The sequence below is a fragment of the Aquarana catesbeiana genome, linkage group LG08, assembly GCF_042186555.1.
Source record: "Aquarana catesbeiana isolate 2022-GZ linkage group LG08, ASM4218655v1, whole genome shotgun sequence".
Lineage (NCBI taxonomy): Eukaryota > Metazoa > Chordata > Amphibia > Anura > Ranidae > Aquarana > Aquarana catesbeiana.
The window spans coordinates 247973863-247987175 of record NC_133331.1 but is presented as its reverse complement, the minus strand read 5'-3'; the positions used below and the strand labels follow the sequence as shown (position 1 = coordinate 247987175).

At 43.4% G+C, this 13313-nt stretch overlaps 1 protein-coding gene across 1 annotated transcript in view; it reads right to left on the bottom strand.

The window, feature by feature from the left end:
- Window positions 1-13313, bottom strand: part of TMEM17 (transmembrane protein 17) — a 111695-nt gene that overhangs the window by 76179 nt on the left and 22203 nt on the right. The window contains exon 2 of the mRNA XM_073596984.1: window positions 12197-12300. Coding sequence (XP_073453085.1) covers window positions 12197-12300 — 104 coding nt within the window. The remainder of the gene's footprint in view (window positions 1-12196; window positions 12301-13313) is intronic.

The following is a 13313-nucleotide window of genomic DNA, read 5'->3' as shown; positions in this document are numbered from 1 at the left end:
GCGGTTTTCTGCCACTCAATTATCCCCATGAGGTGCGCTGGGTGTTGGATGGATAAAGGAGCTTACCCCCGGATCAATCGTGCATGTATGGAGCAGATCAGAGGTCGTGGAGTGCGAGTTGGGACCAGAGCTTGCCTAAATGACGTCCGCCATCTTCAAAAGCCGCGCATGTGCCCCCGTCGGGTAATTTTTTTATGCAAGTCATGTACTATTTTATATTGCTGTGGCTGATTGGCCGATTGTCTGTGCATTGTGATGCCTTTTTACCTTTTAATAAAAGTTTCCTCAAGATTGAAACATAAAAAAAAAAGCCCCACAATGTACTGTACATCCAGCCTTAATCATGTCATCCAGAATGCAGGTCCACGGAAAAACCCCAACATCCACTGAGACAATTGCAATCTTGTCACTTCCCTTGCGCAGAATGAGATCTTCAGATATCTGCCGCTAAAGTTAACAAACTAGTGGGGTCACCTGTGGTGACGTTACTGACCAGATATGGACATGGTACCCCCCATGTTGAGGGCATGTGGCCTTGTATGGTTCAGGGGAAGGGGGGTATGCTCCGATAAGGGTCTGGTATGAAATTTGTGAAGGACCTCATGCCTTTTTTTGGTGTTGGTTCCCTGTTAAAATTTATATCAGACTCAAAGGGCCCGGCATTGATTGTGTGGGGAATCCTTACATCTTTTTTTTTTTTTTTTTTTTTTTTTTTAACACTGACCCGCCTCTTTGTTTACATTCACCAGTCACTTGGGAATCCCCGGCTGAAACAGAATGAGCAGGACAAGCATGAGTCACTAGTTGTTAGGATGCCAGTGGGTGCTGGGTCCCCGACAACTAGCTTCTCTGAGCTGAAACTGTCACATTGAGCAGTGGTAGTAATACAGCTGTAATATTACAGTAATATCACTTTTTTTTTACTTACCACGGATAATTATTGTATTTGCGGTATTTACCGGTAATGAATTAACACTACGTATTGCATGAGAAAACACAAATATCTTATGCAATACATATTAGTGAATTAACCCCAGTGCACTGTGTCCTTTAAGATTGAGAAAGGGGGACCTGCCCCCAAACATGTTGCCATGACAACTACACTGATGCTCTGTGTTACTGTGTTTCTGTGGTGGAGGAGCAGGATTAATTAAATCCAGCCCCTGGTTTGCAGGATCTCCGCTCCTGTGCTATCTGGCTGTATTATGTGATGCTCTGATTGAGGACATGTGAATGCAATTGATATTAATGTCTTATTTAAGTTTTAAGTTAAGTGTTTTATTGCACTAGAGAGATGCTTTTCCTGTTCCCCACTGGAACAGTACCACAATCCCACTCATTATTCAACAGGTAACGAGTTGTCATATTATGAGAAAGGAACAATTAGTAGCCCGGTATTATGACACAATTGACTAATTCACCAGTCCCCCGTATGGTATTCATGGGCTCCAAAGAGTTTAGGAACCTGGCATGAGCACATCAATTTTTTTTAATCTTTGGACTGCCTTCCTTTCCCCTGAGAACCAGAGTCCCAATGTAGAAGCACATCAGCAGGACAGGAAGCAGGGTTGCCAACTGTCTGTATTTTTATGGGTAGTCAGTAAAAAGAGAGGCAAAAAAGATAAGTCAGTTTATGTTTTTAGCAATCTGTAGAAAAAAACCCTGGTTTTGAAGTTATGTTTTGTTGGCACAGTCACAGACATGTGACATGCACTGTATCTCAGAGAAGAGGCAGCCCAGCATTCCACTAGTTACTGTTGGAATGCCACTGACTGTGAAGGAGAAGACACTAACTTGAGGGCTTGAGGTCAGGGCTGCTCACTGTTAGAAATGAAATAAATGTAACCGCTTAACCACTTGCCTACTGGGCACTTCCTGCCCAGGCCAATTTTCAGCTTTCAGCGCTGTTGTACTTTGAATGACAATTGTGCGGTCATGCAACACTTTACCCAAACTAATTTTTTATCATTTCTTTCACATAAATGGAGCTTTCTTTTGGTGGTATTTAATCACAACTGGGTTTTTGATTTTTTGCTAAAGAAAAAAAAAAAAACGAAAATTTTGAGAAAAAAAAAAAAAATTCATAGTTTGTTATAAAATTTAGCAAACGGGTAAGTTTTCTCCACTGCTGTGCGCTGATGAGGCTGCACTGATAGGCACTGATAAAGGTGGTAATGATAGGTGGCACTGATAGGCAGCACTGAAGGGCACTGAGAGGTGTCAATGATAGGCGGCACTGGGTGTCACTAATTAACAGCACTGTAACAGAAGCCGGTTACCGGCTCTATTCTTTTCTCCTCACACTGATTGTGAAGAGAAAAAAAGCCGATAACTGGCCTCTGTTTACTTCCATGATCAGCTGCCATTGGCTGACAGCTGATCACGTGGTAAAGGGCCTGCTGTGATTGGCCCTTTACCCTGTTCTGTAATCAGCCGAGTCCTAAGGACTCAGCGATCACAGAGGATGCCAGGCATGTGAGCAGCGCGATCACGGGAGGACCTCTATTGGGCTATAAATGAGGTATATTGCTGGCTCCAAGGATCCTAACAATACCATAAGCTTTTGCTAAACTGACTTTTGTTCAAAGGAGGCATAAAGGACCTCCAATAGCCTACTGGCAAGGGTTTCTGCGTGGGCCTTATAAAATTCTGCAGGGAACCCATCTTCTCCCAGGGTCTTTTCCGATTAGAGGGAACTGATAGCACACCGGAGCTCTTTTAGGGTGAGTGGAGCGTCAAGCCCCTGGCAGGCTGCCTCAGATAGTGATGGTATTGGAATATCCTCCACATAAGCAGTAATCCACTCTAGATGTGTAAAGATCTTGGTAAAAGGAGGCAAAGAGACCATTTATATCCGTAACTATCCTGTTGTGTCTTTAATGTTGGCAATGGAGGTCGTCGCTGACTGCTCCCTAGACAACCATGCCAGAAGCTGTCCAGTCCTCTCACCCTGTTCAAATATACTCTGCGACTGATGTAACAGCAATTTCTTGGCAGCTGCCACTTTGAGGAGTGTTACCTCCCACATGGCACACTGTAGGTCTGCCCTAGTGGTGATCTCATCTCTATTAGTAGTGTATTGGGCCTCCAAGGAGGTGGCTCTCTGCTCAGCTTGGATTAGGGCCGAGCCAGCCTGGCGTAGAGCGCAACCTATGGCCAATTGGTAGTGGCCATTAGCATGAATCTTGAAGGCCTCCCAACTAGAGGAGTGGTGGCGGGTGGGTTGGCATCCCAATACTTCTACATAGCTGACTCTGCACCCGGGACTATACAGTCGTCCGAGACCCAGAATCGAGATAGGCGCCAGAGGCAATCAGTGGGGGCAAGGTTCACATTTAGTTGTAGCAGGATGGGTGCATGGTCCGATATGCCTCTAGGCAGTATGGATACCTCCTGCACTTTGGCAAGAACAGGGCCACTGGCATACACTAGATCAATGCGTGACATGGCCATATAAGTAGCTGATTGGTAGGTGTAGGCCCTTAGGAGGGGTTTTTTCCATCGCCAGACATCTGTGAGATTGAATGTGTAGGCCCACTTAGAAAGCGGTGACTCCATAGCCATATCCAGAGTCAGCCTATCCATTTTAGGACAGGGAGGCATGTTAAAATCCCCTGCCAAAATCACATTGTCAGTGGAACAGTTTGCTATAAATTGGGTGATCTTAAGCAGCACCGCCAATGATGCCGGTGGAGGGATATCTAACCCCACCACCACCATAGGGACATTTGCAATGACGGCGTGAATAACCACAAATCTTCCCTCGGGGTCCACATGCAGATCTAGTAGTGCAAAAGAGAGAGTTTTATGGAAAAGCACACACTTACCCCCCTGGCATAGGAGGAATAAGTGGCGTGATAATAGTGGTCCACCCAGGGTTTTTTAAGACTAAGAACCCGACTAACGGGAAGGTGAGTCTCCTGTAATATGCAAACATCTGGGCTATATGTTTTAAGAAAATGGAATACCAGGGAACATTGAATAGGGGAGTTCATCCCACGGAACGTTCCAGGAAATCAAGGTTACAGGGGCCATAACCAGGAGAGTGCGAATTAGCACAGCCTGCAGAGAAAGGACAACCAGGAAAAGGAAAATTCCCCCCCACCCCGCACACCCCCCCGAACCAGGGTATGCCTGCTTCCCAAAACTGAACATGGTCAGCGACCAATTGGGGTCATGAATCGAAGGACAGTTAGTAGACACCGTCTACATAAGGCACAGAGAACAAAGTGAAGGAGATGCCGCCAACTAGTGGGAACATACATTCATCACCCGGCCGAAGCCGGGGGCACAAACTTGTACAGCCCAGCACCCAGGGTTGGGGATGCAACCATCAGGTACATCCAGGGGTAGGGATCTGCAGCAATTAATCAGGCAACAAAGACTGTAGGGAGTTATGTGGGAGGCATTCCCCTAATCTGAAAACAACCAGGGCCCTTAGGTGCACAGTCCACAGGCAATGGCACTGAGCCCACAAAAAGAAGGGGGGGGGTAGAGGCTGCATGGTGGCAATGGCAATCAGGTTTAAGGCAGTCTCGAAAGCCACCATAAAGCAGTATACAGGTTTGCAGAGTCTCTACGAGGCATGCAGCAGATCAGGACAGGAGATGCTCCCAAAAGTAGGAACAAGGGAGATGTCAGAGCAGAGCCTCTAATGGCGGGGCAGGGTATTCAGCCACTGCGAGGCCTCAGCAGGGGACATGAAAAAATGAACACTCTCCCCGTCTTGGACCTGAAGGCGGGCAGGGAACAGCATACTGTACCTCGCTCCTTAAACCCGCAGGGCTTGTTTCACTGTGTCGAAGGATTTGCAGAGCTGAGTATCCACGAGAAGTCCAGGAAAAACATCAAGTGGGCAGCCTCTTGGTGGATTTCATCAAACTTGCGGGCCTCACGCAGGATCAGGTCATGGTCCCTGAAGTTAAGTAGCGGGAAGATAAACGTACGAGGTGGAGCACCAGGGGGGCCGCAAGCTGGGGCATCCTGTGGGCCCTCTCCATGGCAAAGAACGATGAGAAGGCCGCCCGGGAGAAAAGAGAACGGAGAAGCCGCTCCGTGTAGTCAGATGGGTTTGAGCCCTTGGATCCCTCAGACAGACCAATAATGCGCAAATTGTTGCGCCGATTGCGGTCTTCCACGTCTTCGGCCCTCGATTCCAGATGTTTCACCTGCACCTGAAGGGTATGCAGGGAGGCTGAATGGTCCCGGACCATATCCTCCATGTCCCCCACTTGACGCTCGACCTCCGTGACACGCTGGCGGACCTTCTCAAAGTCCTGCCTAATGAGGTCAATCTCCAGTTGCACAGTGTCAATCTTGGTGGTGAGGGAAGAGAGAGAGGATTGACAGCCCGTAATGGCTTGCATAAGGGTGGCAAAGTTGCTCTGCTCCGTGAGAACGGACTCTGGCACCCCCAGAAGAAATAGGAGGTAGTTCCTGGGCTGCAGTGTTCCAATCATCTCCGGCTCCATGTCCTCATCCGCAGGAGGAGAACAGGAGCAGTTGCAGGTGTTTCAGGATTCCGTCAGGATAGGGAAACAGGATGATTTCCCCGCCATGGCTGCAGGGTTCCTTAACTAAGCGCCCTGCACCGTCGCCATCTTGGTCACGCCCCCTTAAACTGACTTTTGTAGATGATTGAATCGATTTTTGCCCCCAGCTTAGTGTCCCTAATGTAGCAGTGACACATACACAGACACTGAACATCGTTACATTAGGGGAAATGGTGTTCAATGTAGAATCCCCGATTAAAACTAGACTGAGATATGACACATTTCACGTTAAAAGGGGTTAATCATTCAGTGAATCTCTAACCACACATTCTTATGTGTAGTCAGAGGTTCACTCTATAATTAGGTGCTTGTCAGCCTAAAATGCATCAGAGGTCCCAATTTTCATTGATGTGCCTGCTTTTATGGATTTGTGTTAATAAAGGAGTATTTTTTATGTTCACTGAAAGTGCAGTCATCCCTTAATTTAGGAGTAGTACAGGTAAGGATGGACCAATAGAACCAAAATGTAAATATGTAAGTAGGCTCAACCTGCTACACATATACAGTAGGTATAAAAAGTCCACACACCTCTGTTAAAATGTCAGGTTTCTTTGATGTAAAAAAATGAGACAAAGTTAAATAATTTCAGAACTTTTTCCACCTTTAATGTGACCTATAAACTGTACAACTCAGTTGAGCAACAAACTGAAATCTTTTAGGTGGAGGGAAGTAAAAAAAAAAAAAATTAAATAATATGGTTGCATAAGTGTGCACACCCTTGAACTAATACTTTGTTGAAGCACCTTTTGATGTTATTACAGCACTCAGTCTTTTTGGGTATGAGTCAGCATGGCACATCTTGACTTGGCAATATTTGCCCACTCTTCTTTGCAAAAACACTCCAAATCTGTCAGATTGCAAGGGCATCTCCTGTGCACAGCCCTCTTCAGATCACCCAACAGATTTTCAATGGGGTTCAGTTCTGGGCTCTGGCTGGGTCATTCCAAAACTTTAATCTTCTGGTGAAGCCATTCCTTTGTTGATTTGGATGTATAGTATGCTTTGGGTCGTTGTCATGCTGAAAGATGAAGTTCCTCTTCATGTTCAGCTTTCTAGCAGAAGCCTGAAGGTTTTGTGCCAAAATTGACTGGTATTTGAAAAACTGTTCATAATTCAATAATGACTAAGGCCCCTGTTCCAGCTGAAGTAAAAAAGGCCCAAAGCATGATGCTGTCACCACCATGCTTCACTGTGGGTATTGTGTTCTTTTGGTGATGTGCAGTGTTGTTTTTGCGCCTAACATATTTTTTGGAATTATGGCCAAAAAGTTCAACATTGGTTTCATCAGACCAGAACACATTTTCCCACATGCTTTTGGGAGACTTCAGATGTGTTTTTGCAAAATTTAGTCGGGCTTGGGTGTTTTTCTTCGCAAGAAAAGGCTTCTGTCTTGCCAATCTACCCCACAGCCCAGACATATGAAGAATACGGGAGATTGTTGTCACATGTACCACACAGCCAGTACTTGCCAGATATTCCTGCAGATTCTTTAATGTTGCTGTAGGCCACTTGGCAGCCACCCTGACCAGTTTTCTTCTCGTCTTTTCATCAATTATGGAGGGACGTCCAGTTCTTGGAAATGTCACTGTTATGCCATATTTTCTCCACTTGACGATGACTGTCTTCACTTTCTAATGCCTTGGAAATTCTTTTGTACCCTTTTCTTGAGTGATACCTTTTAACCATGGGGTCCCTCTGATGCTTTGGAAGCTCTCTGTGGACCATGACTTTTGCTGTATAATGCCACTAAGAAAATGTCAGGAAAGACCTACTAGAACAGCTGAACTTTATTTGGGGTTAATTAGAGACACTTTAAATGATGGCAGGTGTGTACTGACTCCTATTTAACATGAGTTTGAACGTGATTGCTTAATTCTGAACACAGCTACATCCACAGTTATGAGACGGTGCGCACACTTATGCAAGCACATTATTTTATTTTTTTATTTTTACGTCCCCCCACTAAAAGATTTCAGTTAATTTTTTAATTGAGTTGTACAGTTTATAGGTCACATTAAAAGTGAAAAAAGTTCTGAAATTATTTTTCTTTGTCTCATTTTTTTACATTACAGAAACCTGACATATTAGGCTTTTTATATCCACTGTACCTGACAGATGTCATTACAATACACTTTATTGACACATCTCTAAAAGGAAAAAAGAACAAACTGCATACACATAACCAACAAAAAAATGACGTTATAAAAATTCCACCCATCTAGTCCACAAATTTTATAATTATTAATCAAAGTCTAGGTCAATACGATAGAGCAGTGGTCTCCAAACTGCAGATGGGGCCAGATGTGGCCCTTTGCTTGCTTTTATCTGGCCCTTGGGGCATTATTCCCCCCACTTTTGTAGAGATAGTTCCTGCCACTGACACCAACAATGGGGCACTATTCCTCCCACTAACAGCAATGATGGAGCGCTATTCCTCAAATTGACACCAATGATGGAGCACTATTTCTCCCATTGACACCAATGATGGAGCACTATTCCTCCCATTGACACCAATGATGGAGCACTATTCTTCCCATTGACACCAATGATGGAGCACTAATCCTCCAACTGACACCAATGATGGGGCACTATTCCTCCCATTGATACCAACAATGGGGCACTATTACTCTCCCTAATACCAATCATGGGGCATTGTTTACTCCCACTGACACAAGGACATTTTCTTCTCCCACTGGCCACAGTGCAGCCCCCCCTAAAGTTTAAAAGGACAGTAAACTGGCCCTTTGTTTAGAAAGTTTGGAGACCCCTGCTATAGAGTTAATATGTGTATACCCAGAGCAAACAACATCAAGGGGATTAAACAGAGTTCCGCAAGCTGCTGAAGGAACAGATATAAGTGTGCCTCGTTAATCAAGGACAGCTTCCTACTGTAGTGAAAAGATGACGGAAGTAAATAAACACAGGCAAAAAAAAATTCAAGTCAATAGCGTGAAGACTTATTATTGAGCCAAACATATATTCAGTCCCTGTGGTCTAGAGGAGGAGATGAGGTGTGTGTCACATATTGTAAATCACATCCAGTAGCATGTCTATATAGTTTTTCATAGCCTCACTCAAACTCCTTCACACAGGTAGTGTTGTATGTAAAGAATCAACTGAGGTCTAGTTCCTTGATACTGTAACACCTTATCGCCTCCTACAGACCACAGGGACTGGATATATGTTTGTCTCAATAATACTGTAAGTCTCCAAGCTGCATATAGTGACTTTAGAGTTGAAAGAAACATCTTTCTCTTCTTCATGTGTCTATTTATTGCTTTTAGAGTTTTGAGTGGGGCTATGTGCTAGTATCCACTATTAGAGGATAGCTTATGACCCATACACACGGTCAGACATTGATCGGACATTCCGACAACAAAATCCTAGGATTTTTTCCGACGGATGTTGGCTCAAACTTGTCTTGCATACACACGGTCACACAAAGTTGTCAGAAAATCCGATCATTCTGAACGCGGTGACGTAAAACACGTACGTCGGGACTATAAACGGGGCAGTAGCCAATAGCTTTCATCTCTTTATTTATTCTGAGCATGCGTGGCACTTTGTGCGTCGGATTTGTGTACACATGATCGGAAATTCCGACAACGGATTTTGTTGTCGGAAAATTTTATAGCCTGCTCTCAAACTTTGTGTGTCAGAAAATCCGATGGAAAACGTGTGATGGAGCCTACACATGGTCGGAATTTCCGACAACAAGGTCCTATCACACATTTTCCGTCGGAAAATCCGACCGTGTGTACGGGGCATTAGAATACCTGCTAGCCCATACTCCTCCTCTGGACCGTATCACTACAGCCATATGGAATTATTTCCGCATGTGTTTATTTACTCCATCCCTATTTAACTAATTACGTGACTTTGCAAAAGAATTGACTGCACTAGTGAAGATTTAGATGTGTCATATGTATAAGGGGAGGTGTAAGCTTATGCAGTTAGTTATTTCATGTTTTTTTTTTTCGTATGCAATAATTTAAATTATTGTATCCTATCGAATATGTATTTTTCTGTCATTGCACTTTCATTTTATTGATGTTTTGATGTATGCTGACACCAAGATGTGAGGCTGTGCCTCAAGAATTTGGTATTGTGTGTATTTGGTATTTTCTCTTTGGTTTATGCTAGTTAGTACAGTCCAGATAGACCCTCCCTGCTTTTCTCATGTTTCCTTATTAGTTTCAGCTCATCATAAAGACAGGGCTTAGGAAAGTCATTGGCTTCTTACACTTCAAAAGACAAGCAAAACATTTCCTCTGTACTGCACTTCTCTGAAGTACAATTGCATTGGATTCAACTTCTTGAAGATTTAAGCTGGCTGGGGAATCTGCTAAATCAGCAAATGTCCATACTGTTTGCACAGACTGGATCTAAGGAAGTACAGTATGTACCGTATTTATCGGCATATAACACGCACCCCAAGTTAAAAAGGAAGTTTCAGGAAAAAACATTTTTTTTAAATAATCCACTTTGAAGCAAAATAATGGTCAGTGAGCATCAATGCAGCCTGATCAGTGCCCATCTGCAGCCTCATCTGTGCCCATCTGCAGCCTCATCTGTGCCCATCTGCAGCTTCAGTGCAGCCTGATCTGTGCCCATCTGCAGCTTCAGTGCAGCCTAATCTGTGCCCATCTGCAGCCTGATCTGTGCCCATCTCCACCATCAATGCAGCTCACCATTTCTCATAGGAAATCACAGAGCCGTCATCTGTTTACTCGGCTCTCAGTCGGCAGTTACATACACAGTCCCTCCTCCGCCACCGGCATTGGACCAGCTCCTGTGATAGACAGAACACTGGTCCAATGCCGGTGGCAGAGGCGGGACTGTGTGTGACGCGTGAGCAGAGTTAGAGCGGAGAGCCGAGTGGAGGGGAGATGGTGGCTTGTGAATTCTGGCAGCACTCGCCCCCCTCCTGCCCCTCCGAGGTACGCTGTCGGCGTATAACACGCACCCGCGATTTTCCCCCTATCTTCAGGGGAAAACGTGTGTGTTATACGCCGATAGATACGGTAATTGCACATTTCAACAGTTGATACAGAATATAAGCCGAATTACAAAAGATATGTTTTTACTGATATACATTATCTCACGAAAGTGAGTACACCCCTCACATTTTTGAAAATATTTTATTATATCTTCATGTGACAAGAAATGACACTTTGCTACAATGTATAGTAGTGAGTGTTTAGCTTGTATAACAGTGTAAATTTTCTGTCCCCTCAAAATAACTCAACACACAGACATTAATGTCTAAACCGATGGCAACAAGTGAGTACACCCCTAAGTGAAAATGTCCATATTGGGCCCAAAGTGCCAATATTTTGTGTGGCCACCATTATTTTCCAGCAATGCCCTAACCCTCTTGGGCATGGAGTTCACCAGAGCTTCACAGGTTGCCACTGGAGTCCTCTTCCATTCCTCCATGACGACATCACGGAGCTGGTGGATGTTAGAGACCTTGCGCTCCTCCACCTTCCATTTGAGGATGCCCCACAAATGCTCAATAGGGTTTAGGTCAGGAGACATGCCTGGCCAGTCCATCACCTTTTTCCCAGCTTCTTTAGCAAGGCAGTGGTCATATTGGAGATGTGTTTGGGGTCGTTATCATGTTGGAATATTGCCCTGTGGCCCAGTCTCCGAAGGGAGGGGATCATGCTCTGCTTCAGTATGTCACAGTACATGTTGGCATTCATGGTTCCCTCAATGAATTGTAGCTCCCCAGTGCCGGCAGCACTCATGCAGCTTCTTTCTGGAACGACAGCCATGCAGACCAAGTTGATGCAGTGTGCGGCGTATGGTCTGAGCACTAACAGGCTGACCCCCACCCCTTCAACCACTGCAGCAATGCTGGCAGCACTCATACGTCTATTTCCCAAAGACAACCCCCGGATATGACGCTGAGCACATGCACTCAACCTCTTTGGTCGACCATGGCGAGGCCTGTTCTGAGTGGAACCTGTCCTGTTAAAATGCTGTATGGTCTTGGCCACCATGCTGAAGCTCAGTTTCAGGGCCTAGGCCATCTTTATGTAGAGCAGCAATTCTTTTTTTCAGATCCTCAAAGAGTTCTTTGCCATGAGGTGCCAAGTTGAACTTCTAGTGACCAGTATGAGAGAGTGAGAGTGATAACACCAAATTTAACACACCTGCTCCCCATTCACACTTAAGACCTTGTAACACTAATGAGTCACATGACACCGGGGAGGGAAAATGGCTAATAGCGCCTAATTTGGACATTTTCACTTAGGGGTGTACTCACTTTTGTTGCCAGCGGTTTAGACATTAATGGCTGTGTGTTGAATTATTTTGAGGGGACAGCAAATTAACATGGTTATACAAGCTGTACACTCACTACTTTACATTGTAGCAAAGTGTCATTTCTTCAGTGTTGTCACATGAAAAGATAGAATAAAATATTTACAAAAATGTGAGGGGTGTACTCACTTTTGTGAGATACTGTAAATGATTTATTGATCAGTGTAAAAAAAAAATGAAAAAATCTGCTGTTATTCAATCTATGACAAAAAAATATAAATTCTAAGGGTGTTAATACTTTTTATGTAAATAGATGTCTTATAATAAAGTTTAATAACACTTTCTACAAGTTCATTTAGGTATTTAGTTATTACCTTTAACTGTAATGCTACAACATCACAGACCCACCAGAAGGGAAAATAAAAGCAGTTAAAGTAAAGTGATATGTGCAGCAGCAGACTGGAGACAATATCGACCTCTGTAAGGAGAAGGAAAATTGACATAGTTAGTCAGGTTAAAAAAAAGACATGCATTCCAACCAATAGGTAAAACAAGCAAGTAGAACCCTTTACCCAAAGCTGATCCAGAAGAAGGCAGAAAAAAATCCTATAAAGCATGGTCCAATTTGCTACAGTGGGGGAAAAAAATTTGTTCACAATTCCCGAAGGCATTCAAATATTTCCTGGATGCTCTCCGGTGTTATTACTTATCAATGTTAATATTCAGTAATATTTAGTGCGTTTAGGAATGCATCTAGCTCTTTTATTAAAAAAAACAAACAAACAATCTACTGAGCTGTCCTGAGAGAGTCTTTTCCACAGTTTTACAGCTCTTACTGGGCTCAATTCACAAAGAGTTATTTTACTCTTAAAATCTGAGATAAAGGTGTCCTTTTATGAAACTGAGATCAGCGGCGATCCCGAGTCTCACCGCTGATCTCAGCGCTTTACCAGTTTATGAAACTGAGATAATCAGCGGAGAACATGTTCTCCGCTGATTATCTCAGCACAGTGAGAATTCACAGAAACGGCCAGTTTATGAAGGTGCGATCTCCACACCTCACTGGCGATCTGTGGCAGAATTCTCACTTTCTGATTCACCATTTCAGAAGTGGAGAATCAGAGTGAGAAGCCTGAAACTGGCTGATATTCTGGAGAAAGAAAGAAGTCTTTTGACTTCTTTCTTTCACCAAACAGTCAGAGCACACCTTCTCCACCATTACACACCCCAAAACCAGCAGGATAGGAATTTATAGTGTATATATATATATATATATGTATATATATATATATATATATATATATATATATATATATATATATATATATATATATATATATATATATATATATATATATATATATATATATATACATATACATACATACATATATATATATATATAAAAATATACATCTATATATATATATATATATAGATACATATATATATATATATATATCTATATATATATATAGATATATATGTATC